General features: G+C 46.3%; 1 protein-coding gene across 3 annotated transcripts in view; it reads left to right on the top strand.

Moving 5' to 3' along the window:
* MAPKAP1 (MAPK associated protein 1) overlaps positions 1-22,706 on the top strand; it is a 107,307-nt gene extending 84,601 nt beyond the window's left edge. For 2 of the 3 annotated variants that reach the window (XM_055794646.1, XM_055794640.1), the window contains 4 exons: positions 2,436-2,576; positions 7,603-7,740; positions 18,764-18,861; positions 20,974-21,584. In XM_055794646.1, coding sequence (XP_055650621.1) covers positions 2,436-2,576; positions 7,603-7,740; positions 18,764-18,861; positions 20,974-21,099 — 503 coding nt within the window. In that variant the 3' untranslated portion in view covers positions 21,100-21,584. Of the gene's footprint in view, positions 1-2,435; positions 2,577-7,602; positions 7,741-18,763; positions 18,862-20,973 lie in introns of all 3 variants that reach the window. The other variant, XM_055794652.1, reaches the window with a different exon arrangement.
* The last annotated feature ends 1,063 nt before the right edge of the window (positions 22,707-23,769 follow it).

Genomic DNA, 23,769 nt, shown 5'->3' with positions numbered 1-23,769 from the left:
GGTTCAGTTTGTTGGCGCTAGCCCTTCTTCACATGCAACGCTGTACGTACAATGCCGCTACGCAGAGCACTGCCCATTGCACAGAGGCGGGAGTCCAGGCACCCACCGCGAGGAGGCAGCCTCGGGGGTGTGCGGGGCTCGGGGTTCCTCTGCCACCCCCCGCCAGCACTGACCCCCGACTCCCCTGCGGGCAGGGGCAGGGGGGTGCCCGGGCATAACCGCACAGTTCCGCTCTGCTGCGGCTCATAGCCCGGCACAGTGTGCCGGTGTCCCTGCACGCTGCGGGGACAGGGCTGGCCGCATGCCTGGGAGCTGCTGCCAGGGCTTAATGGGCATTTCACTGGGATCCGTCAGTGGAAGAGGGTCCCAGTTTGCCCTCGACAACAGGGCAGCAGTGGCATTGCCATCCTCCTGCTTTGCTTTCAGGCACCACCATGCCACAATGTCTCAAGATGCTTTTAAGTGCACCAAAAAGTTTGACATATCTCAGTGTATCTTTGAAGTACTGCAGCATGAGGATTTGACATGATACATTATGATAATCCATAGTATAGAGACATTAACACAGGGGTCTTTGACAAAATACATTGTAATGTCTCCGAAGGAGCCATTACAATTTATCTTGTCATTCTGGAGCATAGAGTGGTTGCAATGTTAAGATGGCTCTGCATAAATTCACATGTAGACTGTTTCATTTGATTTTTGGAATTCTTTCAAGTCGAATGGCACAGCCCAATTTGTAGCTTAACCCTTTGCTGTCCCCCTTCCCTGAGGACAGGTCCCCGGTTGCGTGTCAGCAGGCTGTGGGACGAGGAGCGGTGGTGCTGTGCCGCGGGCAGGGCCAAGGCTTACCTGAATAACGTCTAGGAAATGGGAATCTCCTACTGCATGCTCTCAGCATGGATTTTGACTTGTTTAACAGCAAATGCTCACCTTACTTTGACGCAGACGTGTAAGATACTTACTGCAGGCAGTGATGTTGGTCACTGGATTAGCAGAGAGGAAGGGGAATGCTTTCAGCCAGCAGGAAAAATGCTGCATGCTTAGGTGGGGTCTTTCTTGTCTCTCACCCGCATTTGTCCTGCATATGGCCAGCACCCCCACAGCTTCTCTTGCCGAAGCAAACGCACGTGCTTCTGCCGCTCCGACCCCCCTGGTAAAAGGCAGCTTGCTTCTGCGTCAGCGGGTGGGTCTGAGACAAGTGCAGGGTTTTCCTCCCCTGGCAGCTGTGGCTTCTCCTGGCAAACCGTCCCCTTGTCCTCTGGGCCCAAACGTGGAGACCCACTGCAGCTTCCCTGTGAGCTGGGGTCCCTGCACGGGGTGGGAAGGGTCAGTGTGGGAAGCGTTACGTGTTGAGGCTGCTCCAGCTGTGCAAGTCTCAAACAAAATTATTAACAAAAAATCTGACAAGGTCTTAGCCTGCTTTGCTGGATCTTTAAGACCTGTACTAAAATTCCATCATCTCATCTTCCCATTATTAAAATTTCAGCAAAATATGAAGTTTTCATTAATCTCCTGCCGCAAATGTAGTACTCTGAACTGGCAGTTGATTCAGCTTTTAGGACTACATTAGCTGGGATATTAAAGAAAACGTGTCATTCTTCAGTATCTTCTGTAAGAAGCTAAATCAGTTTTCAAACATATTTATATCACTTTATCTAACAGCATCTGAATGATCGTTTAGGGCTGAGATGGTTTATTAGCAGCTGGCATAGAAATTACTCTGCGCAAAATTATATATCGCATTATAGTAATGTTTAAATTGGTGTTAATCCAACGTCATAAAATGTAAAAAAATCTTTAAAGCGTGTTACATTTTTTCAGTAATTGGCATTTTGGCTTAATGAGATGTTACCTTTTATAAAGCCAGTACCTGCAGTAGTAATGAGAATACTAATCAGTAAATAAAGCGTAGCTTCGTTGCTGCAGTGCTGAGATCAGAGCGCCCGAGGGGCTGGCAGCGCTGCAGCAAGGTGCCAGCGTCACATCCCACCTGGGAGGTGCTGAAACAGGGGAGAGCCATGCTGGGGCATCCGTCGGGGGCAGCACCTGAAAATGCTGCCGAGGCTGGGGGCAGGCCCCCCCTTCTGCCCGGGGTGGCGGTCTGCGGGTGTCCTGGCGAGGGTCCCACTGGCTCAGCCCTGGGTGATACTGGCAGTCCAGGGTGTCTCGTGCCACCTGAGAACCTGCTGTGGGGACGCTGCACGGCTCTTCGTGTGGGACGCAAGTGTGCGTCGGGACGTCCTCCGTGAATGGGGGGTTTTGCCTGTGGCCGGAGGGTGAGGATTTCCTCCTCCCAGAGACGTGAACTTGAGCGTTTTGTTCTTTCTTAAAAGGCCGCCCGCAGCTGCAGCCTCGCAGCCGTGCTCACATGCCAGCTGAATCCTGTGCCATATTTTAAACCTCTCGTTCATTATTGTTGGCTTGTTTTGCAGGTTCAAGAGGAGAAGAGGTCTCGGAGGAGGACCCTCAGATCGATATAGCTACAGTTCAGGACATGCTCAGTAGCCACCATTACAAGTCCTTCAAAGTCAGCATGATCCATAGGCTTCGATTCACCACTGATGTTCAGTTAGGTAAATCAATCTGTACTATAACGCTTAGGAAAATGGAACAGTTCAAACCTTTGGCCATCTCTAATAGCTGACTGTCCATCTCAGACTGTTTTAAAGCAGTCATTATCATGTTGGTCCATTTTATCATGGAGCACATCACTTGAAAGCGTTGCTAGCATTTCAGCAGTTAAAAAAAATTGCTTTCAGTTGAAAATACTTTGGTATTTTTATTATCCACAATCAGCTAGCACATGTTTCTTCTGAAAGAAGGCCATTATTTAATGACCTCATCTCTGGTTTTCAATCTAGACTCCCTAATGGAAAGCGTCTTGCCAACTGTTTTGTTATTTTTAAATGAGGATATGCAAAATTAGGAATGATTACATTTTTCCTTTTCTGAGACTGAAGGATTTTAACGACCAAGTGGAAATTTGAGGTGGAACAAAATAAAACTAGCATTCTCGAAAGGTTTTATATTGTCCTTATTAGCTTTCTGAATGCTTTTGAAAACCCGAAGGCCAAGGGATGACAGAATCTTGAATTATAAAAGCCCCATTACTGTTTTAAAATGATTGAATGGCTTTTTATCTTTGTGTTTAAATTGTGAAAATTTGATTAATGATGCATTGGTAGGTGACCTGTGACATTCTTGGAAATACCTTCCATAAAGAAATGATTCAGCAGTAAAATATTAAGTGCTGTGATGTTTACGGAATACGTTTATTCTGTAGAAATCAGTGGAATTGTTAAATTTAAACTGTACGAGTTCCTGTATTATTATTGTCACTGTAGTCTCTCGATTCTTCCATCCTCAAACACATGCAAGAGTCTGTTTCTCTCAAATTTGTACAGAAGAGGCTTTCTGAGTTTATTTTGAACTGTCTTGTTAAGGAAGGATTTATATGCTGGTGCTGAAGCAGGACATGTTTTCTGCTTTTGAGCAAACTATCTGGGTGTGATAGTTTGCTTCCAGTGAAGTTTGACTCACTGTATCTGGGAAGTGTCAGAAATGAGAGCTTGAAAAGGTCATGACAGATCACTAAAGATAAATGGTTAAGGGAGAATAGCTGTGAAATGAAACAAATGGCTTAACTTGTGTAGCAGTGAAGGAGCTGACCCTGTCCAGTAGTGTAAGGACCATAAAATTTCCCTTTTATAACAATCTGTGAACTTGTGTAGTTTTGATGGCAGTACACTGACAATGTGATTTTTATAATCTAATTATTTTTAAAAAAATCAGAGAAAACCCCAGTGGGATATTCAAAGTTTGGGCAAATGTACAGCATCAAAATCTTTAGGTAAAGTCAAAATAAGGGTATGTTGCTGGGGTTTTTCCTCAGTTTTTTAAGGTATTAAAAGAGCAGTGCTGATAAAATAAGCACTGAAGTGCTGTTTGGATTAGGGCTGCTGGGTGTTAATGTGTTCATCCTCTGCCAATGACAGACTGCTCCATACAGTCTGAAATGTAAAAAATGATGTCTAATTTTTTTTCATCGCTCATCAGTAACTGCGGTTTGGGAGCTATTCCGTGTCAGTTTAGCGATGGCCAGTTGCAAAGACTTTGCTCCGTAGCATTTTTACGCTATCAGTTTTATATAGCGGCCATAGCGAAGTGACAGTTTTTCTGGAGGATGCCAAGGATCCCCCATCGTTCCTGTGCTCCTTATTGACAGTATCGATGGTGTGCAGGAGCATATCGGCTGTCAGGGCAGCTTGCACTGGAAATAGCCGTGTGGTTTTGGGGGCAAGTGCCAGTTTCCCAGGCTCCACACGGAAGGATGTTTGCATGCGACAGGACCCAGAAGTGGTGGGGAAAACACTCAGCGCAGCTCGTCTCCACTCCCTGCAGCTCACTCCGACGTCGCGAGACGTACACACGTCATCCAGTTTGAATAGGTTCTGTGCTGGGGTTTATTCCAGTTGCGCAGAGCAGGCAGCGATAGCGTGAGTTACTGTCTGTGAGTTACTGTCTGTGTACTGGTGCTTCTTGCAATGCTTTAGCTGTTTCGAGGCCTGATCATTGAATTTGAGGCAAGGTTTAGTGAAAATATTGGCGTAAGCTTGATCTTCTGTATGTTGTTCATAGTTCTTCTACAGTAAAAAGCAATGCATAAATGGCCATGGGAGGAGTGACCACCTTTTGACTGATGGTTTTATTACGGTGGAAAGCTTTAGCCGTGGCAGTTTAAGGTCTGGGGGTTTTATGGTTTCACTTACATTGCAGCGTAATGCACATACAGTAGTACTCTCAACGTCTTTACGAAGGTTGTGTCATGTCGTGAAGGAATAAGATGCATTTGCTTTGTGTGGCATTAGCAAAACTAGAATAAGCATATTGTCTTGGAAAATTACTGCTGGCAAGGATTTCAGAAAGAGGGGGGCAGTTGCAGACCCCAACAAAGGAAGGAAGAACAGAGCAGTGTTACTGGACTAATACATTGATGACATGAATGAATTAAAAAAATAGTACAAGAAGCATTTTTACTTGGTTTTTGAGTATGACTAATTTGTGCTGCGATACAGGGACTGCAGAAGCCACATACATAATACTGTTTTGATTTTAGGTTTCAACACATACAGATGGTGAGAACAATAACACAAAAAAGACAACATTCTTTGTCAATGTGCTCTTTGGATGTGTGTGAGCTTAAGCCAGTGATGTCGAGATACAGAAATAATGGATGAAGTATACAGCAACAATTTGCAGATAAAAATAATAGAAGTTAAAGTGTATTTTACATGATAAAAAAAAGATGAAAGAGGAGGAAGTCTGTTACATCCGAGATGGTTACAAAATCCATGCTTGGTGAAGTAGCCTCTGCTGAAAAGATTGATGCAATGGGGAGTGACCTTGGCTTGGAGCAGGAGCTGGTGATGTATGTATGAGCATCTCTCTGCTAAATGGACCCAGATTTGTAGCACTAATATACATGGAAGCCCAGAACCAAACTCAGGATGGCAATAAATCAACAGCCACTTTGGGTGTCATTTCTGGTTTATATTCCACTATTGTTCTATCACTTTAATTCATGTCACTATCATCTGTTCATCTGGAACAGTTTTATATAATTTTCCAGTGGAGTTACCTGACAAATCCTATCAAATTAACAAGGTGCATTAACAATATTGACTGACTGTGAATTCTGAAGTTGCAGGACCATGCAGTGAAAATTCTTTAAGGGTATTTTCAGGGGTGACGCTCCTAGAGGAACGGATGGGGAACAACCCTCACACACAAAGAATTTGCACCTTTATTTTTAGAGCTTGCCCTGACTTTTTTTCAGTGAGAAAACAAGAACTGGTAACAGCAACTTCCCATATTTTCCTTAAACCATGGAAAATGCCATTTTGAATGATTAACCATTACAGTGAAGCAACAACACCAATTTAATACAATCTGTCCGAAATTAAATTACAAAACAAAATGGGCTCCAGATACAGTATCAGCCTGCTCCAATTACCTAGGTCTAGCAGTCCTTGTGTTAATTGGACTCTTGATACAGTGCTTAATTGAAATGTGATCTCTCTGATGTGACGTATGTTTAATGACAAAGCGCATTCCTGGATTCATAGAAGGGGGAGGGGGCTGGTGCCGTTGCCATAACCTGGTGTAATAGCAGGGGTTAAAAGGAGGGTGAGGTGGTGCTGGCGGAGGGGCTGCAGCACAGAGCACGCCGCAGTGTCTGCCCCTTGCTCTCCATCCCTTCATCTTAGAGCAGCACAAAATGCAAACGAACGTGGCTGGCCACTCCTGCAGCTGTGCCCGCACTGTAAGAAATGCTGAGTTGGTTTTGGAGGGCTTGGGAGAGCCATTACGTATGTGGCATCTTCTTGTATTTTGTCACATCTCTTAAAAGTTGTTATCATCAGCTCCTTTAGGTTTTATTGTGACTCAGACGAGCCGAGCACTGTGTGTTGGAAAGCATCATGTCCAAAACCCTCAAGAGGCAAAAGGTTCTCTCTGCTGGTTGTCCAGAGGTGCAAGAGTTAAATGATGTTTAAATACTTTTTTCCAGTATTGCTTCCTTTTGTTGCTTTCTCATGAGCTTCACCTGTAACTCACGAGTGAAGAAATGTAATTATTTTTTAAGGCTTCACATGACATGAAAAGCACACCGGGAAGTTCCTTCGGTTGTGCCAACAGCAACTAACAATGAGCATCTGCTCATCGGTGCGACATAGCGCAGCTTTTGCTTCGCAGTACTGCGATGCAGACTGCTGCCAACGACAGCGAGTGTCCCGGGAAGATAAACGTGGATGGCTGGAAGTGCCAGCGGGTGTCCCGTGGTGGCTGCAGCACGCGGGCAGCCCCAGCAGCGTCCCACCAAAGGGCTGCCTTGCGCGGCTGCAGGGGGATGCGGGGGCGCAGGGCATCTCCTCTGCGCCATGCCCGGCTCAGCCCGTGCAGCAGGACCGAGGCGCCAGCCGTCTGGGGAAGCCCGTGCTGGGAAGCAGGGCCCGGTGCCCATGCCAGGAGCTACACAAATCCTCAGCTTGCTTTCAAAGCAGCCTAATTAGAGCTGGCTTTAAAATGCCAGCAGTGTGAAAACGCACAGGATCTCTGGGACTGGATGTCTTTGTTTATGAGTATCTGGGTAACACAAAGAGCGTTTCTGTGATGCTGCGAATGGGTGTTGTCCTCTCATGTGGAGGTTATAGTGTATGTGCTGTATAGGAGACAGAACAGGGATGGTGCATGATAGTGTCTGTTATGTATAGTACTGGTGATGGAAAAATTAGCGGTATATTTTATAAATCGTTCCACTTCTGTAGCTACCGCTTCCAGAAACACTCTGTATGTGTTGAGAAGAATATTTTCTGTGGTACTTCTTTCTTGCTGGCATGCTTATGCAGGAGAATAAAATGCAGATTATCAATGTGGCTTGATAACCATTTGCTTTTGGTTTCAAAAGCTCCTGTGCTTTCAAAAAGCCCAAAAGGGCAATATACTTTCATCCCATTTAAGATTTATAAAGTGTGTCAAACGGCTGATATGAAATCGCTTAAACAGATCACTATTGTGGCTCTCTATTCTTTCTCATCTCAGGTATTTCTGGAGACAAGGTAGAGATAGACCCTGTTACTAATCAGAAGGCCAGCACTAAGTTTTGGATTAAGCAGAAACCCATTTCAATCGATTCTGAACTCCTCTGTGCCTGTGACCTTGTGGAAGAAAAAAGCCCAAGTGAGTAGTCCTTTTTATTTATGTTCTCTCTTCTCTCCCTCCCTGTATGTGCTACATGTCCAAAGAATTATTGCTACCATGTCCTTTTCTTTCTATAGGTGTATTTTATTCATTATAGGATGTTTTTAATCTGACTTGATTCTATTCTAGAGAACACGACATAAACAGATACACATTTTATGAGTGTCCCCTTTAATGCTGCTTACAGCTAATGGCATCATTAAGAGTGTTTCTTGCCCACTATCAGTAGCTGCTGCCAGTGTCATACCAAGGAAACGCTGCCTTTGCCCAGCTGGTCCCTGGCCCCATAGCACGGTCATCAAATAGGTGTTTCAATGTAATCAGAATTTTTTTGAGCTTCTTAATATCCAGGCTGGTTTTAAACAATTTCTCAGATGCAGTTGAGGATCTCGGCCATGCAGTAAGTATCAGTGCAGTCTCAATTTGCTTCACCCGTGGCTGAAGCGGGGCTCGGAGAGCGGGGTGTCAGGGGGGCGGTGGGGGTGCCTGGCCGGCAGCGACGGCCAGGCTCACAGGGGGTCGGGCTGGGCACCCTGGCTCAGCCGGTCATCGGCAAGAGGCCAGTTTGCGCTGTGTTTACAGCATGACTTCAGAAGCCAAGTGCTTTTGTTGTTGTATCAGTGGAGTAATGAGAGCCTCTGTCTGTAAAATTTGGTCAAAAAAGCAGAAGATAGGCCCTGCGGGAGTCGGGCAATGTCTCCCGGTAGTGCCAAAATGTAACTATCTACTATCAAACAGTAACTGCGGTCCAAAAGCTCAGATGGATTTTATTACACTTGTGCTTTTGCAGGGTAGGGATGCTAAGTATTAAGTACTTATCTGCAAGGTGACAGAGAGGGAGAATTATGTGATACATATTTACAGAGGTAATGATCTGTTGAATTCTCTTGGAAGAGTAAATTTATGGCTGCCACAGATTTTATCAGCAATTATTGAACTATATCCTTCTCCCCTTCATTACCCCTTCCTAATTCCATGTTCTCAGTTCACTCCTTGTCTTCCTTTTCTGTCCCTCCAGCAAGATTTCGTGGTCCTTGGGAAGGCATGATCCCAAGGAGGGACTTCCCTAATGACCAGGCAGTCGGACATGTGCAGCGCTTGTCTTTATAGTTCAAGGTGCAGTTTTGTGCTTGTAAATACATTAACACGGTGACGTTTGTAGCCATGTTTTGTTTCAAATGCGAACACTTGTGGTGATAAAACTGTGCCCACAAAATGTATCTGAAAAGCCAGCCCTGAAACCCGAGGTGTCCAGCTCACATTCCCGTCAGTGTGACAGTCCGAGACCTTCGAGCTGTCCCAGAACAGCTCCCAAGCTGCGTCCTGCCAGGGATGGGGCTCTTCAGCCCCAGGGGCAGCACCTGCCGCTGTAGGAAATTATGTTTGTACCCAAATTGTGCCAACCCCAGGAGAAATACGGGACAATGTCAGCCCCCAGAGGGAGTCCCAGCAGCAGAAGGGCAGTACCTTCATGTGGAGGCTGTGGAAGGAAGAGTCACGGTCACTTGGGAGAGGACGCTGACAGGTTATGACAAAGGCAACCTTTATGATACTCGGGGGGTTTGTTTACTCATTTCTGCATGGCTGTTATAAACTTTTCCTATTAAATAAGTGGTCAGCATAGTTCCAAAAGGAGAAAATACTTCCTCTTGAAATCTGCTGACCTCTTCCCAATTCACTAAAGATGTTCCAAGAGTCATTATTATAGGCCAGTAGAAGAGACTTTTAGTGTGACATCTCAGAATGATACATTTTGGGGAACTTTTAACAGCAGATCAGTATCTCTTGAATTTTAAATGGAAAAAAAGTTATTCTAGTAGCATAAAGGAATGAAACTCACTGTATTTCACAAGTTTTGTCTGTGATTTTTATCAGCATAGTGATATATGTTTGTAGCAGAGTTTACATCAAAAATTATTCCCAGATCTTCTTGAATGAATTATTGCAAAGAAAGAGAGGCTGGGTAAAGATAAGGTCTTTGAGTTCCGCAATATATTTTGTTTTCATGTTTTTATCTCTTGTAACACAAACGTGCTCCATCTCATCTTTCAGAAGTGTTCTGCACATGTAACGGTGCTCGTGCAGTTACACTGGGTGAAGGCACAGTGTATCTTATTGAGCTGCCTGCCTTCCCTGGGCCTTGGCCGTCGGGGTTATGATAAAGCTGAGTGCCGCTTTGCTAGACTGACTTCTTGTACTTCTGAGGAGAGGTGAAGGGTTTGCGGGAGCCTCCAAACAGCCCTTACTAAAAAGTAAGGGCAAGGGATGTCGGGAGTGGAGTCTGGTCGCTGTGATGGGTATAGCAGCAGGTTTCTGCAACAATTGTTCCTCTGAACATGGTAATTAACACAGTTTAATATTCAGTTAGCTCATCCTTTCTGCTGATTAAAGAGGTTTCAGAGCTTTTGCTGGTACTTTTCCACAGAAATATAAAACCAGAAATTGTGTATCAATGTAGTGGAGAGCCTTGTGTTTATTTTCCCTTAGTTTTCTCTGAAAAGACAGGTTCATGCAGCGAAGCTTTAGTGGCACTTGTGTGAGTGCTAAAGGACTCAACAGCTTCAGAGATGATGTGTTGTGAATATTTATGGATAGACTCGAGTCGTTCTGGGTGGGGCTGGAGGGCTGAAGCTTTCCTGTGCTGTGAGTTCGCAAGAACTTAGAGCCGCGCTCGGTGAAAACAGAAAATGAAAATAGAAAGCTCTGGCGTCTGATCTGCCATTAGCATGGGGACTGTAGGCAGGGATGGCTGGTGATTCTTGCTTGCCCTTGCAGTAGGCCTGGGTCAGCATTTGAATTTTTATTTGTAAATTAAATCAGACTCCCTGAATTTAGACAGAGGGAAGAGGTAATGGCCCTGCTGGCTTGATCAGATGCCATTAGAACCTGAAAACGCTGTGTATGAACGGCTTGTTCAAATCAGGTTCGGTCTGATTATCACGAGAGATTCTGAATGTTCTGAATCTCAAAAGGAAGCATCCTATCATTGAGAAATAAGATTTAAGCCTTAATAAAGTAGTTGTCATTTTTATAGCTGAAAAGAGCTTTGTATCTCAATTAAGTGTACATAATATAAAGTCTTAAGGAAGCAACATAATACGTTTAATACAATTATATCCCTTTGCAATAGTGTAATTTAAAGGAAATCTGATTCTGTTAATGTCTCTTACATTACTTGGACAAAGGAGAAACTTCAGTGTCACCAACTGCCGCCTTTTTACAAAGTGCACTGTGGACCAAGTGCGGCTGTGACGGATGCGCTGTTGGCCGTCCCTTCCGACGGCTGGGGCGCCCAGGCTGCCACGGCATCTGCACGGTGGGAGGACTGCGCCGCACTGAGGCGTGGAGGGGTGGGCAGCCCTCGGGGCAGCCCTTTAGTGGCACCGAGGCTAATCAGCTGGGCAGACTTGCACTTGTCGAAATATGGGGGATCCATTCATCTGTATTACACGATAGCTTCAGAAGTCAGGTTTATTTGGTAATTTGCGTGAAAGGCTGAAGAAACATTCTCTATGAGCCTTTTTCTGCTTTTGTTGTTTTGTTTTAAGAAAGCAGATACCTCTTGGTCACTAGGTCAGAATATCCTTAATATTAAGGTAGCCTAAACAAAGGTGTTCAGTAGGTCACAGAGTACATCAGTAACTTCGGTTTGTAATTTAATTGCCTGCTTTGCACCCTGCAGCTTAAGATTTCCTTTAAATTCTTATTCCATTGTTGCACTGGGGCTTAACAGAGTGTTAACCTGGTAATAGGCACAGGGCCTCCCCATTATATGTCTCGCTATCGAGCGGTTCTGCATGACTAGTTAAAAAAGATGGCAAGAAGATTAATGAAAGCCGCCTAGTACAGAAGGGGGGTAGGTACCTTTGCGAGACTTCTAGCGAGGAGATATTAGAGCTGAACCAGAGCTTGGCTTTTTCTTTATCCTGTGACCTTTGAACCTGCCTTACTGTCGAGAGCTGCCAGCGGAGCCGACGGTTTGATTGATGTTGCTACACGAGTCAGTCTTTCCCATTGAATTCCGCATCTGCACGAAAATAGCTTTTCTAGCAGTATTCATACTGGCTGTAAGTGATAGCCAAAGTGATGCCTGAAATGCTTTTATGTAGTTTTCATTTAAAGCTAAAGGTGTGTGATGTTTTAATTCAGTATCCAGTTCCTCCAGATTATGCACGTTGGGTAATACTAATTTAATGAATTCATTATTGGGTTGCAAGAAGACTAAAAACATACAGAAAGCGTTGGGAAGGCATGGATTCCTGCTGCTCGGGGAGCTTAAATAGAGACGTTGCACGTTTGCTCAGAGCCCTGCAGTGGAGCCAGGGCAGAGAGGCAACAATTATCCATGTGCTCTGCAAATGGTGCACAAAATATTGTGTGGTGGTTCCTAATTTTCCTGCTCCCGCTGTGAATAACGCAGGGTGTGAAATAATGGAAGGAAGTCCGCACTTGGTAGGAGACTTATCACCGATTCTGATAGAAAGGTGAAAAATAGGTTCAGCAGAGAAAATGTTCCCAAACTTCAGGCTTGGAGTGAAAGAAATCTCAGAGTGGTGTACCAGAAAGAAATGAGTCCAAATGCGTGTGGACATGCTGTTTGCCGAGCGGTGAAATGCCTCAGAGGGAGGCAGTGAAGGCGCAGATGGTGCCTGGGTTTGCTGCGTTCTCCATCCTCTGCAGCAGGCTGGGGGCTGTGCCTGGGCTGGGGGGGCCAGCCCAAGCCCTGGAAAATGGCCGGCAGTGTCGGCCACCTCGCCGGCAGCCGAGCAGCGTGGGCAGCCGTGGGGGGATGCGCCCGGCTGGGGAAGGGGTCTGGCAGCACGGGGAGCCGTGCCAAGCCACCTGCGTGGCCAGGTTCAGTGGCCGCTTGGCTGCTGGAGACCCTCCTGCCGGCTGCCCCACAGACGTGGCAGCGGGTTATTAAATCCGTCCCCACCGAGCAGCCTTTTCATAAAAGTACTCTGGAGCACAATCAGGAGCGTGCATTGCCTCATCCTTTTAACAAATATGTTTTGTAGCCCTATTAAAAGGGGTCTTCATCTATCCTGTCAAAGCTATTCTGCTGGGGTTTTTTAGTTTAATTACACTATCCAATTAAAACTCCTTGCTGCATTTTGATTCGCTTCTCCTTGGGCTTGAGTGGATATGACATTTACAAGGCTCGCCTTTCAAGCAGACAATGGCGTGATTGATGAGGTGCAGACGCAATGAAGGAGGCGATTGCCATGTGGAAACACTGCTTAGTGCATTTTGATTTATTTATCATCTTTTTTCCCAAACAAGGTTGCTGGTGAAGAGGTTTTGGGCAACCCCGAGTTCAACCTCAATTTTCACCATTCTTGCAAAAATCTTTATTAGTTTTCTGCCTTTGATAATAATTCGAAGAAGAAACAAAAGGCTTTGGGGGAAAAAAAAAATCCAGATGTGGGAATAGTTACCACAATTTGACATAAAAGTGGATGTGTGCAGCACTTTAATTGCAACTCTGCTTTCAGGACATCTGGAAACAAGACATCCACTAACAGCGATGTTTTATAATAAGCCTACAGTAGAATATAAAGACCTGAGATGTAGGAAGAGTGTTCATGAAATATGCTGCTCCCTGAGAGAATGGGGCAAGCCAGCAGGACTACTGTTATTTTTTGTCTTAACATTCATGTAATTTGTTCCCACTTAAGCAGTGCCTCGGCTGGAGGGAGATCCGTCACAGGTGCGTGGCATGCAGTCCGAGCTCGTCGGTGGTGCCGCTGGTAGCACTGGCATCAGGATTTCATCCATAACTTTGACTGCCATCACCACCTCTGAAGAAGACATCACCTCTAAAATCTTTACCTCCCGGAGGAGTTTCATGTGCATGAAATGGGCTTAGCCCTGCTTTTACACTCAGGACAACATTCGTGTTCAGTGTGTGTCCCTGACGACTCAGTACTGTACCTCTGCCAACCCGGCTGCGGCGCAGCATCTAGGCATCCCCCTAGAAGAAAACTTCTGAGTTTACTTGTTATTAGAGGTTGTCAGGATGGGTGTTTTAATGGGAATGCAACCCTTGTGGTTTTGTAGGGCCTTCAGGCCCTGCTCCAGGGTCACAGCATCATTTCTGAGGATTTTGAACCACAGAGTCTCTCCCCAACGCGCTTAGGTTAAATATAGCAGTGGCTGGTGAGCAGGGGTGACCCCATTTCATGCCGTGTTTTAACTAAAGTTGCCTTTCTATGGAAACATTGCTGGTGTGTACTGTATTTTCATCATTCCTTCCCTTTTTACTAGTACATTTCTAATTCTTTGTAATTCTTGCTGAGTCTGTGAGAAGAGATTTTAGGGTTTGATCCTGGATGTAGTCACAATTCCTGAAGTGGTGAAAATCTCTGATGATGTCAAATGATGCCCATAAGCGTTTTGTTCTTCAGAGAGGTCTTTCTCTAGCTATTTATTCCACTAATAACTCTTAATTGTTGACTTCTGCCTTATGGCCCTGTAATGACAAAGCAATCATCAAGGTATATTGAAAAATTAACATAAATTTGCATTTCCCAGTGTTTGTTTTCTGTTTTGTCCAATTCATGAATATTCTTCTCATCCTCCATCTAATTGGTGATTTAATTCAGCGCATACTGTTTTAAAGAGTGGCATTAGTGAAGGAGGGTTTTGGTACAGTCTGAGTAGGGGGATAGGAGAGGAAGAAGAAAAACTATTTCTAGTCTTGGCAGATTCTGAAAAAAATTGTCTTTTCTTGTGCAAATTCACATCCTTCCAATGTTTTCCGAGCAAAAAGTCTATTTCTAGACTCTGATACAAAGAGTTCATTACTTAGATTAAAAAGGGAAATTTTTTCCACCTGTACCATGTGAAGCGTGGTGAACGGCAAAGTTTGTATTTTCCCAAGACTGTAACTTGCAGAAATTAGCAGATGATGTACCAATGACCGCATAAGCACATTTTAGTTAGTGATTCTGGAAGCTGCAGTTCAGCCGTGTTTCTCACCTGCTGCGTAAAGGCAGCAGCACTGAGGAGCTGGGGGTGAGGCACTGGGCAGGGGCTGCAGGGCAGGGGCTGCAGGGCACAGATTGCAGGGGCTGCAGGGGCGCAGGACAGGGGTGCAGGGCGCAGATTGCAGGGGCGCAGGGCAGGGGCTGAAGGGGCACAGATCCACCCAGGCTGCGAGAGGGAGAGGAGGGATGGGAGCAGCAGGTCTGCACCTGGCTGTGCTGCTGGACTCACAGGGGTTAGCGCTGTGCCAAAACGAGCCTCTTCCCTCATCTTTTGGCAGTAGAGTAATGTTGAAAATTAGGAGATATGCCAAACAATTGAATTTAAGACATCGTGTGGAATGAGTAAATGAGCCGCCCTCAGTGAATTTGCAGTGAATTAGCATCTTGCCCTTCCGCCTTAGTCTGCTGTAGGCTTTTCTCCAGGTGTAACCACACAGGAACCTATTAGTGTTTCAGGGTTGGAAAAGATTTATCAGCATTCAGAGCTGAGGCCAAAGGGCACCTGCAGTAGGATGTCGCTTTCGTGCTGTTGCAGCAAGGTGAGCCCCGGCGCGGGCTGGGAGGCACGGCAGGAGCAAGGCTGGCACAGGGCATCGGTGCGAAACCAACACGTTTGCGGAGCTAGCCTCGTGGGGTGTACCTACATCGTGACGAAAGCCTGTGATAATGGATGGGTTTCTGTCATTTCATTTGCCTTCCATAAATGTTTTAACAGATAAACATAGTTGGGAGTAACGTGTATTTTCCGTTGCACAGCTGATTAATTCTGCTTGCAAAATATTGAAGTTTCCCCTGTTCTGTTCACCCTTGCCACCCGCTGCAGTGGCTGACATTAAATACACTGCTGCGTGCTCTCAGAGCGGGGCGGTGACAGACAGCACTGACATTTGCTGGAGTTGAACACTTGTGTTTCAGACCCGCAAGCTAAAGGACACCAAACCGTTGTTTGTGTAGGAGTCAGGGTAACGTAGCCGTTGGTGCAATATCTGCATTTCTTTTAATTCTGCCGTCACGTGCGGTAGAAGCCACCTGAGCTGCTGCTGTTTGTTACCAGATATTCTTATATGGAAATATAAAACCATTGAAGTTCCTATTGATTTCTGAATTGTCAAGGGTGCTGCTCTATTGGAAAGAGGTACATCACATATTTAAGCACTCTTGGAAATGGAAATCAATCTCACAATTCATAAATTCCATCTGGCTAGAATAGTAGCAGAGCAAAGTGCCAGTTACGATTTCAATGAACTAATATTTCATGCTGTAAATAGTATAATGTGGGCTCGGAGCACATAAACATAATGCTGTAATGGGGCTTTCTAAAGAAAAGTCGTCTTGGCTTCTTTCCACTAAATCACCTGTCAGGGCGGAGGGCTGGGTTCCGTGGCCTGCACGGCAGGTTGTGCACAACCGGGCATGCACCGCTGCTTTGGGCTCGGCATTGGATTTTGCAGCAGCATCGCGTCCTCTGCGGCTCCCGTGAGCCCATGCAGGAGCGTGGCTCTGCGGCTCAGCCTGCGCCTCGCCAGAAAGGCAGGGACCGGCACAGCCTCCGCATCAGTGGGACCCAGAGCACGGGGCTGCCCTGGGCTGTGCCGCAGTGGCTAGGCTGTGCCGTGGGGCTGCCCGGTGTTCTGTGCCATGGGGCTGCCCAGCATGCTGTGCCACGGGGCTGTGCGGTGCTGACGTGGCACCAGCGCGGCGCTGGGCTCCCTGGGGGCAGCAGGGCGAGCTCTGCCTGCTGCTGCATGGCACCTCAGTGTCGTTAGCGGCATCTGTTGCTCTAATTGTCATTGAAAGAGCTGACTCCTTACAATCCCAAAGTAAGGGCTCGAAATAAAGTTCTGCGTTCTGCTTCTGTCAGCTGTATAAATACTTTTGCCGGAAAGGAGTAGTAAATCACGGGTTTAAAAGAAAAATGGGGGTGATAGGGAAGGTTTCTTCATCAGGGATGATGGAAGCTGTGATCTCGCTTAATTTTCACATTAATATTTTGTTCTGCGATTCTGTGTCCTGCCTCTGCCAAGTGATGCGTGGCAGGGCAGCAGAGCTGGAGAGGAGCACGCCAGCAGCATGCCGGGTCTCTCCACTCACTGCACCCTGCGCAGGCTGTGCCGTTGCACACCCAGCGTCGGCTCCGCTGTGCAAGCGATGAACACCTGAAGAGGTTTTGTGTCTGCACCGTTGCCCTCACATAGTGGGTCAATGTCTGCTTTGGGTCCTGGCACTGCGGCCGGGGTAGTGTGCCCGTCCCGCTGCCCAGGGAAGGGCGCATGGGCAGCGGACAGAGAACCGAGTGGGCAGAGAAGAGCCATGAGGTGCGAGGCCATTCCATCGGGAGTGAGGGGCTTGGCTTCTAGCACTGTAAGAGCCCCCCAGCCTTCCCCACCGGCTGAGCCGCTGCTGGGGCTGCAGGCTCCAGAGCTGCCGGCATGGCAAGCTCGGTGTGGGGAGGGCGGGTGGAACAGGTGTGGGATGGAAGGTCTAAACCTGGTGAAGTGAGTGAAGTGGTGAAGGATCCACACCAAGAACCACCCGATGGACTTCCAAGACCTAAAACAACCAACCTCGTTGGAATCCTCCAGACTGCGTTCTGTGCCACTTAATTTATTTTTAGTAATTAGTTTCTCTAACTGGGTGTAATATTAAATGTCCAAGAGAAACTGTGGTAGCTGATGGGGCGCGGTGTTGTGTTCTGTCCCCAGGAATGGTGCACGGGCACTTCTGGAATTGTGAAGATGCAGGATTCAGCCCCAAGCAGAGCCAGGCATGCATGTATTAACATACTGATGAGCTTGCAGCTAGGAATTCCCGCATTTTTAGTACCACTGAGGCATCGTTTGTCAAATGATTTAAAGGGGGTTTTTTTATTATTGTTAGCCAGTTTTTCAATATAGAATTTATATTCCAGATTAGTGCATCATAATGGTGTTTAATTAACATGCCACAGTAAAATACTGGCATCTCAAATTTTCTGGCCACCGATCTGAGCATATATCAGTCACTTTTTGGAAATCTGGAGAACTAGATAATGTAAATAAGATTTCAAATTAGCTTTCCTCCAGGAAAGACCTGAATTTGCAGTAATGTGGCTGCTACTTTATGGATTACTAACTTTGACCTTTGAACTGAGTAAATGATGAGAAAACTGATGGAAAAGTATATCATATAGGATATGCTTAATTTTAATTCTGAAGCCATGAACATCCATACAAGTGAAGGGTATTTTGCTTTCCTACATGTACGTACAGCTCCTTAGGTTAAAGCTGTCCCTCCCGTCCCTCCTGCAGTGCTTTTGAAGGTCAGGGGCTCCCGTGCCGTTCTCTGGAGGCAGCCACGGAGGCTGGCAGGGCTGTCAGCACCTCCTGTCCATGGAAGCACTTAAAACCTCCATTTGGGACTGAGCAGCAGTGAAGCCTGCCAGCAAAGCACTACGTAGATAGAAATTACAGTTGTACTTCAATTTTGATTGTCCTGCTTGTAGGAAGTGAGATTCCTGGGTTTCAGAATCTGTTCCATAGCTTCGGTGGCACATCCGTGCGTATTTTACTTTGCCGTGAGCAACGGGGTAGGTTTGGGTGATGTTTTGGGGAGCGGTTGTTGCAGCGATGATTCTGGGGTTAATTGGCCTTTTATTTTAAATATAACACTTATCTTCTGCATGTGATGATTACACAGTGAATAGTTACATAAAGCAGTCCTAATGTGGTAGTTTAACTGAAATATAGTCTTGGGCTGAACGGGAGCTAACTAGCCATTTGATAGATTTTTGCATTTCCTGCAGTGGGGATGTGATGGAAAAACGAACTTTATTGAATAGAGTTCAGCTGCTCCTGTAAGCCACCACTTGCCTTAAATTGAAATGACATGAGAAGCCTGTCAGCGTTTCATTACTTCCTTCTGTTGTGCTGATGGTATGCTAAGATCACCATCTGTGTTTTTCTTCTGTCAGGCACACAGGCTCTGCTGAAACTTTACAGAAATATTCTGAACAGTTTTTTGTCTTCTCCTTACAGGTCATGCAATATTTAAACTTACATATCTAAGCAATCATGACTATAAACACCTTTACTTTGAATCAGATGCTGCTACTGTCAATGAAATTGTACTGAAGGTGAGTATTAAATTTTAACGTGACCCAAAATCCTGGGTGTTTTACCACTTGTTAGACATGAAAGTGTTCAAGAGGCTCTGGAAATACATGAAGGTGCAGTGTCTGAGGATGCTAAGGTGCATTTAACTTACCCGGCTAGTTGCTGGGGCCTGTTATTTTATTCATTTTTCAGCCAGCCATCCAACAGACTGCCTATCTCTGTATCACGTTTCCTTTTACACTTGTTTCTAGTTAATGGAGACACCAGTTTGCAGAGCAATTTTAAAGGAAACTACTAAATTTAATTGTGTCCAGATAGTTTCCACCTCCAGACAAGTGAGGGTCTGCAAGCCCCGAGCACGGTGGAGGTGCGGGGCTGCGAGGACACAGGTGCCATGCAGGGTTGGGGCCCTGCCCCAGGACCCACACCCGGCAAAGCACCACAGTGCTGCCGGCGTTGCTGTGTGGCTGCCGGCACGGGGCCCGGTCCAGGACGCCTGGTCAGGGCACCCGGCTTGTGTGAGCAGCAAGCCAGGATGGCCAGGGGCCGAGGGAGCGGCCGTGCCCGCTCGGCGAGGGGCTGGCACGGAGCTTGGCAGGTGGGCAGCAGAGCAAAGGTGCCGGCACCGGTGTGGCGCGGCTCTGCGAGCCAGAGTTCAGGTTGTTCAGGTGCCAGGAAGGTGGCAGTGAAGCCGCGCACTGGCGCGGGGTCCAAGGCCGTGGGCTGACGCCGCGTTCCCGGCTCCTGCCCAGCCCGAGCAGGAGCAGCATTGCTGCCAGGACGGCGCTTCTCCCGCCTTTCACGCATCCTTTCCAAACGCAGCTGTTGGTACAAAGCAAAAGGTTCTTTTTCTCACCGAGATCCCTTATCAGACTGTTTGCTTTTCTCGTGGTTCCGCCCATCCACATCTTGGCTTGCCTTCTGAAACAAATTTTTCTAACACTCTTGGAAGATTAAACTTAATTTTCCGCAAGCTAATATTTCCTCGCAATTCAGAATTTTAAAAGCAGTAATTTTGGCAAGCCATCTGTTATGTTTGCTTTTATTTTCTGTGTAGAGTTTAGTGGATTGCTAAGTAACTGACAAATGATAATTTTTATTAATAACAAAGTAGGTGAATTTATTTTGGGGGGTTTCAACTTACTTCGTGAACTCTTAGGCCAATTCTTTTGTTCCTACTTTATCTTAACTAAGCTATTGCAGTCCATAGCACCGGACACATCTGAGACTGGTCGTAAAAGAAGGCTAAAAAGTAAAGGTTTGCTATGAATAATATGAATATTCAAGAGAGAAATATTATTGAAAAGTACTTTTTTTTCTTAAGTTGCAGATTGTTTGTATGGAACACTTTCTGGTTTCATGCATAAGTTACCAGTTTGTTTTCAATTCCATCAGCATTAGGAGACGCAGAGAACTCAGACTTTTCAAATTAGGCTTTTTACATGATCAAGTGAGAAGGACCAAGGCTTTATTGACCATGAAAATTCCCTATATTTTTATGCCTTAAGCTGTAATATGCAATGAAAGTGAAACACTCTACAGTGCATAAAATTGTGCAAGTTTTAAGCCACAGCATATTAACCAGCTAATGGCAGACCAAAGGGCATTTTTATCTTTTTGATTCTTGCATTAACCTTCCATTAAAATTATCTATGTGATTATCACAAAGCACTGGAGATAATAAATTTAGGGAATAGCAAGCTTGTTAAATATCATTTTAAAATGCTTTCATCAAGTAAAATGTGCCAAAACACAGGGAAACCGTGAGATCGGCTGAGTATGCAAACATTGTAATGAAAGAATTATTTTTGTTGAAGCTGCTAAAGTCTTTTATTGAAGCCCGTTGCTATGTTAGACCAGCACCGTGGGTCCTCACAACTTGCTGTGTTCACCCAGAGGTTTGGGTGACAAGGGTGGGATGAGGGGAGAGGGATGCTGGGAGCCGGCAGCCACCAGGAGGATGAGCCAGAACGTGGCCCCATGCAGAGCAGGGCTCTCCGGGGGCTCTGGGCTGCCTCTGCCAGGACCAGTTTCGCTGGCGCCCCATTGGGTTGGGGGGAGCGAGTATCTCTGCCCTCCCTGGGCTGTGCCACTGGAGCACCAATGCGATTAAACAGTTTCATGTCTTGCAGGTTAACTATATTCTAGAGTCGCGAGCAAGCACAGCCAGAGCAGATTATTTTGCTCAGAAACAAAGAAAACTGAGCAGGAGAACAAGCTTTAGCTTCCAGAAGGAGAAGAAATCGGGACAGCAGTAACGCCTAGCCTCGAGGAGAGCCTGTCTGCCGAATTCGGAGGAGGAGACGCTCCCCACCGCCCGAGACAGGTGGGAGCCAGGACTGTGGTGCTCCTGCTGCCAACAGGCAGGAGCAGCCGGGGAAGAAATCTGAATTATCCCGTCTCTCAACGGTTGGAAGATTAGCCCTCGTCGGTGATGGGAAGTCTCCCCTGTGACAAAAATAAAGAGCCATATCAGCCGGAAAGAAGACTGTTACGCTTCAGGTTCCTTTGATTAGAAATAAGAGAATGACGTAGACTGGCATCATTTAATTACTGTATTATGTACAATCACAAGAAGAGATGTGATTACATATTATTTCACAGCCTGGTTAAAATAAATTATATACATCTGTAATACACCCACGTACACACAGGTATTGCTTGTGACATGATCAAATTTCTAAAAACAAAATGTAGGACAAATGTATCCATTTTTACTATTAATAAACAGATGTAATCTTTTTCAAGGTCCATATGATGCACAGTTCTTTTGGGGGGAGGCTGTAGTCCCAGATGGTTTCACTTCTGTTGCTGAAGTGCAGGAGGCAACCGTGAGCCAGGGAACAGCAGCCATTGCAGGGGAGCTGATTTGTGAAGAAACACTGAGACAGTCAAGTCTGTTGTGGTTTGTTTTGTTCAAAAATATTTTTATTTAACTGTGCTTTTCAGCTTTGCATTCGTTTTATTGGAAGTTACTTGCTGTAGTCAGCCCGGTGTTTTGAAAACCCAGGCAGCATCTCTGGGCTGAAAGGTGAGCATCCTCCGGCCCGCGGCCGCCCGTGGGGTCTGCTCTTCCTCTCAGAGACAGCTTGCACCTGAGGACTGAGAAATGCCTTCACTTTTTCTTAATATTAGTCTTTTAAAATAAAAATTAAGACCTACTTTGTACTGAGATTTGTAACTATTTTGGCCTTGTCCCTCCTTGGTACATCAGGGGACACATGAATGGGATTACTGGGAACCAGAGCTGCATTTTTGGTTCAGTTCACCAGAGGTGTCTTTCATAAATCTCTCCCAGTCGCTGAAGCTGGAGCTCTCAGCGCCACTGCTGTGGATTTTGTATCAAGGAACTGCCGCCGGTTCCGAGTGGCATTTGACTACAGCCGGGGCCGCAGGGCGGGTGCAGCGCTGCAGGTCCCACGGGCAGAGCGGGCTCCCTCCGGCCCCCAGCCTCGCTGCCGCAGCCTGGCCTGCAGCACCGTGCCTGGCTTTTGTATAGAGAAAACTCTGAGCCTTAACACATAGTTTAGGAACAAACACGAAGGCAGAGAGGTCTGTGTGTCACTTACCTGTTGGGTTGAAGTTCTCGGGTTTTAAAGGTTTAGCCCTCCCGAAGCCAGTGTTGGTGCTGCCTCGGGAGGGGAGCCCTGCCCGCGACGTGGAGGCCGGTCTTCACTGTAGTGTCTTCCATGATAACTGCAAAATGAGAGAATATTTTATAGTATGATATTAAATTTTTTTAATATTTTATATGTGCAAATGCAGCACAGATGCAATGGGGAAAGACCTTCAAATAATGCAATGTAAATGACTCCTTTAACCAACTTTGTGAACTATTTAACATTAAAGTTGTTCTGTGAATGTTCTTTTGCCACCTAGTTTCAATTCTTTTTAACTGAACTAAGAAATTGCCTACGTTGGTATCAGAAACTAGAGAAGTCTTCTACTTGTTTGCAGGGCCATAATGCTGTTGCCACCCACTTACATTTATTTACTGTAAGTAGGTATTCAGTATGTGCAGTATTTTGCTTTCAGTAAAGCCTAAAGATTCACATAATAAAAAAAATCTCTGCTGCTGTCTAAACTGTGGTAACGTTTGTAGGTGCATAGTAGCTTGCCCGGACCGTGTGCATTTACATCATCTCATAAATCACCCTCCACTTGCTTTATTTTTAGCGCCGTCCCCCCGGCACTGGGGCGCGCGGCGCAGCTGCCGGAGTGCAGGCAGGGCGGCAGGCACGGGGCACTGCGGCTGCAGGGTGCTCCCGGCACTTGCTGGGGAGTGGGCGAGTTGCGGAGCCCGCAGCGAGTTTATTTGCTCCGTTCACAGTTAAGAAGCGAATTTACTTTGAAAGATCAGAACCCCATTGAATACGCGATGTGGAGGAAACCTTCCTTAAATTCTGGAAACGTCCAGCTTTTTCGGTAGATGAACAGCCTCTCCCTCAGAACAGACATTGCTACTATTTAGTGTTTGCTGAAAGAGTTAAATCAGAGCTCATGGTCGCAATCTGTGCGCAGCTGAACACAAATCCATCACGGGCTGGTCTTTCCCCGGTAGTTGTAGATTTAATTGATTCAGATGGGCATTCAACTGGGTCAGAAAAGCAAGCTGTTCCTTCCATGCCTTGTTACTGGGCTTCAGCGGAGGAGGGTGGCTGCCGGCTCACGTAACGAGGATGACTTCCCGCTGACACGCACCGGTAGCTGTCGGAGGCATCGGAGGTTTTCTGAATTTTCTCTTACTTCTGCTGCTGGAGGGGGACCTGGCTTGCACGTGCACCTGAGGTTTTGCGGTTAGTTGCACCTCACGGAGCAGAGCCTGCGCTTGCAAAAAATCAGGGGCACAGACCCAGGGAGAGGCGAGGGGCACCACACAGCAAACAGGCGGGGACGTGTCCCCGCGCAGGCCCAGGACCCCAGGGGGC

This window comes from Falco peregrinus, chromosome 1 (assembly GCF_023634155.1).
Source record: "Falco peregrinus isolate bFalPer1 chromosome 1, bFalPer1.pri, whole genome shotgun sequence".
NCBI classification, from domain to species: Eukaryota; Metazoa; Chordata; class Aves; order Falconiformes; family Falconidae; genus Falco; species Falco peregrinus.
Note: the sequence above shows the minus strand (reverse complement) of the source record. Positions and strands in the feature narration are given on the sequence as shown.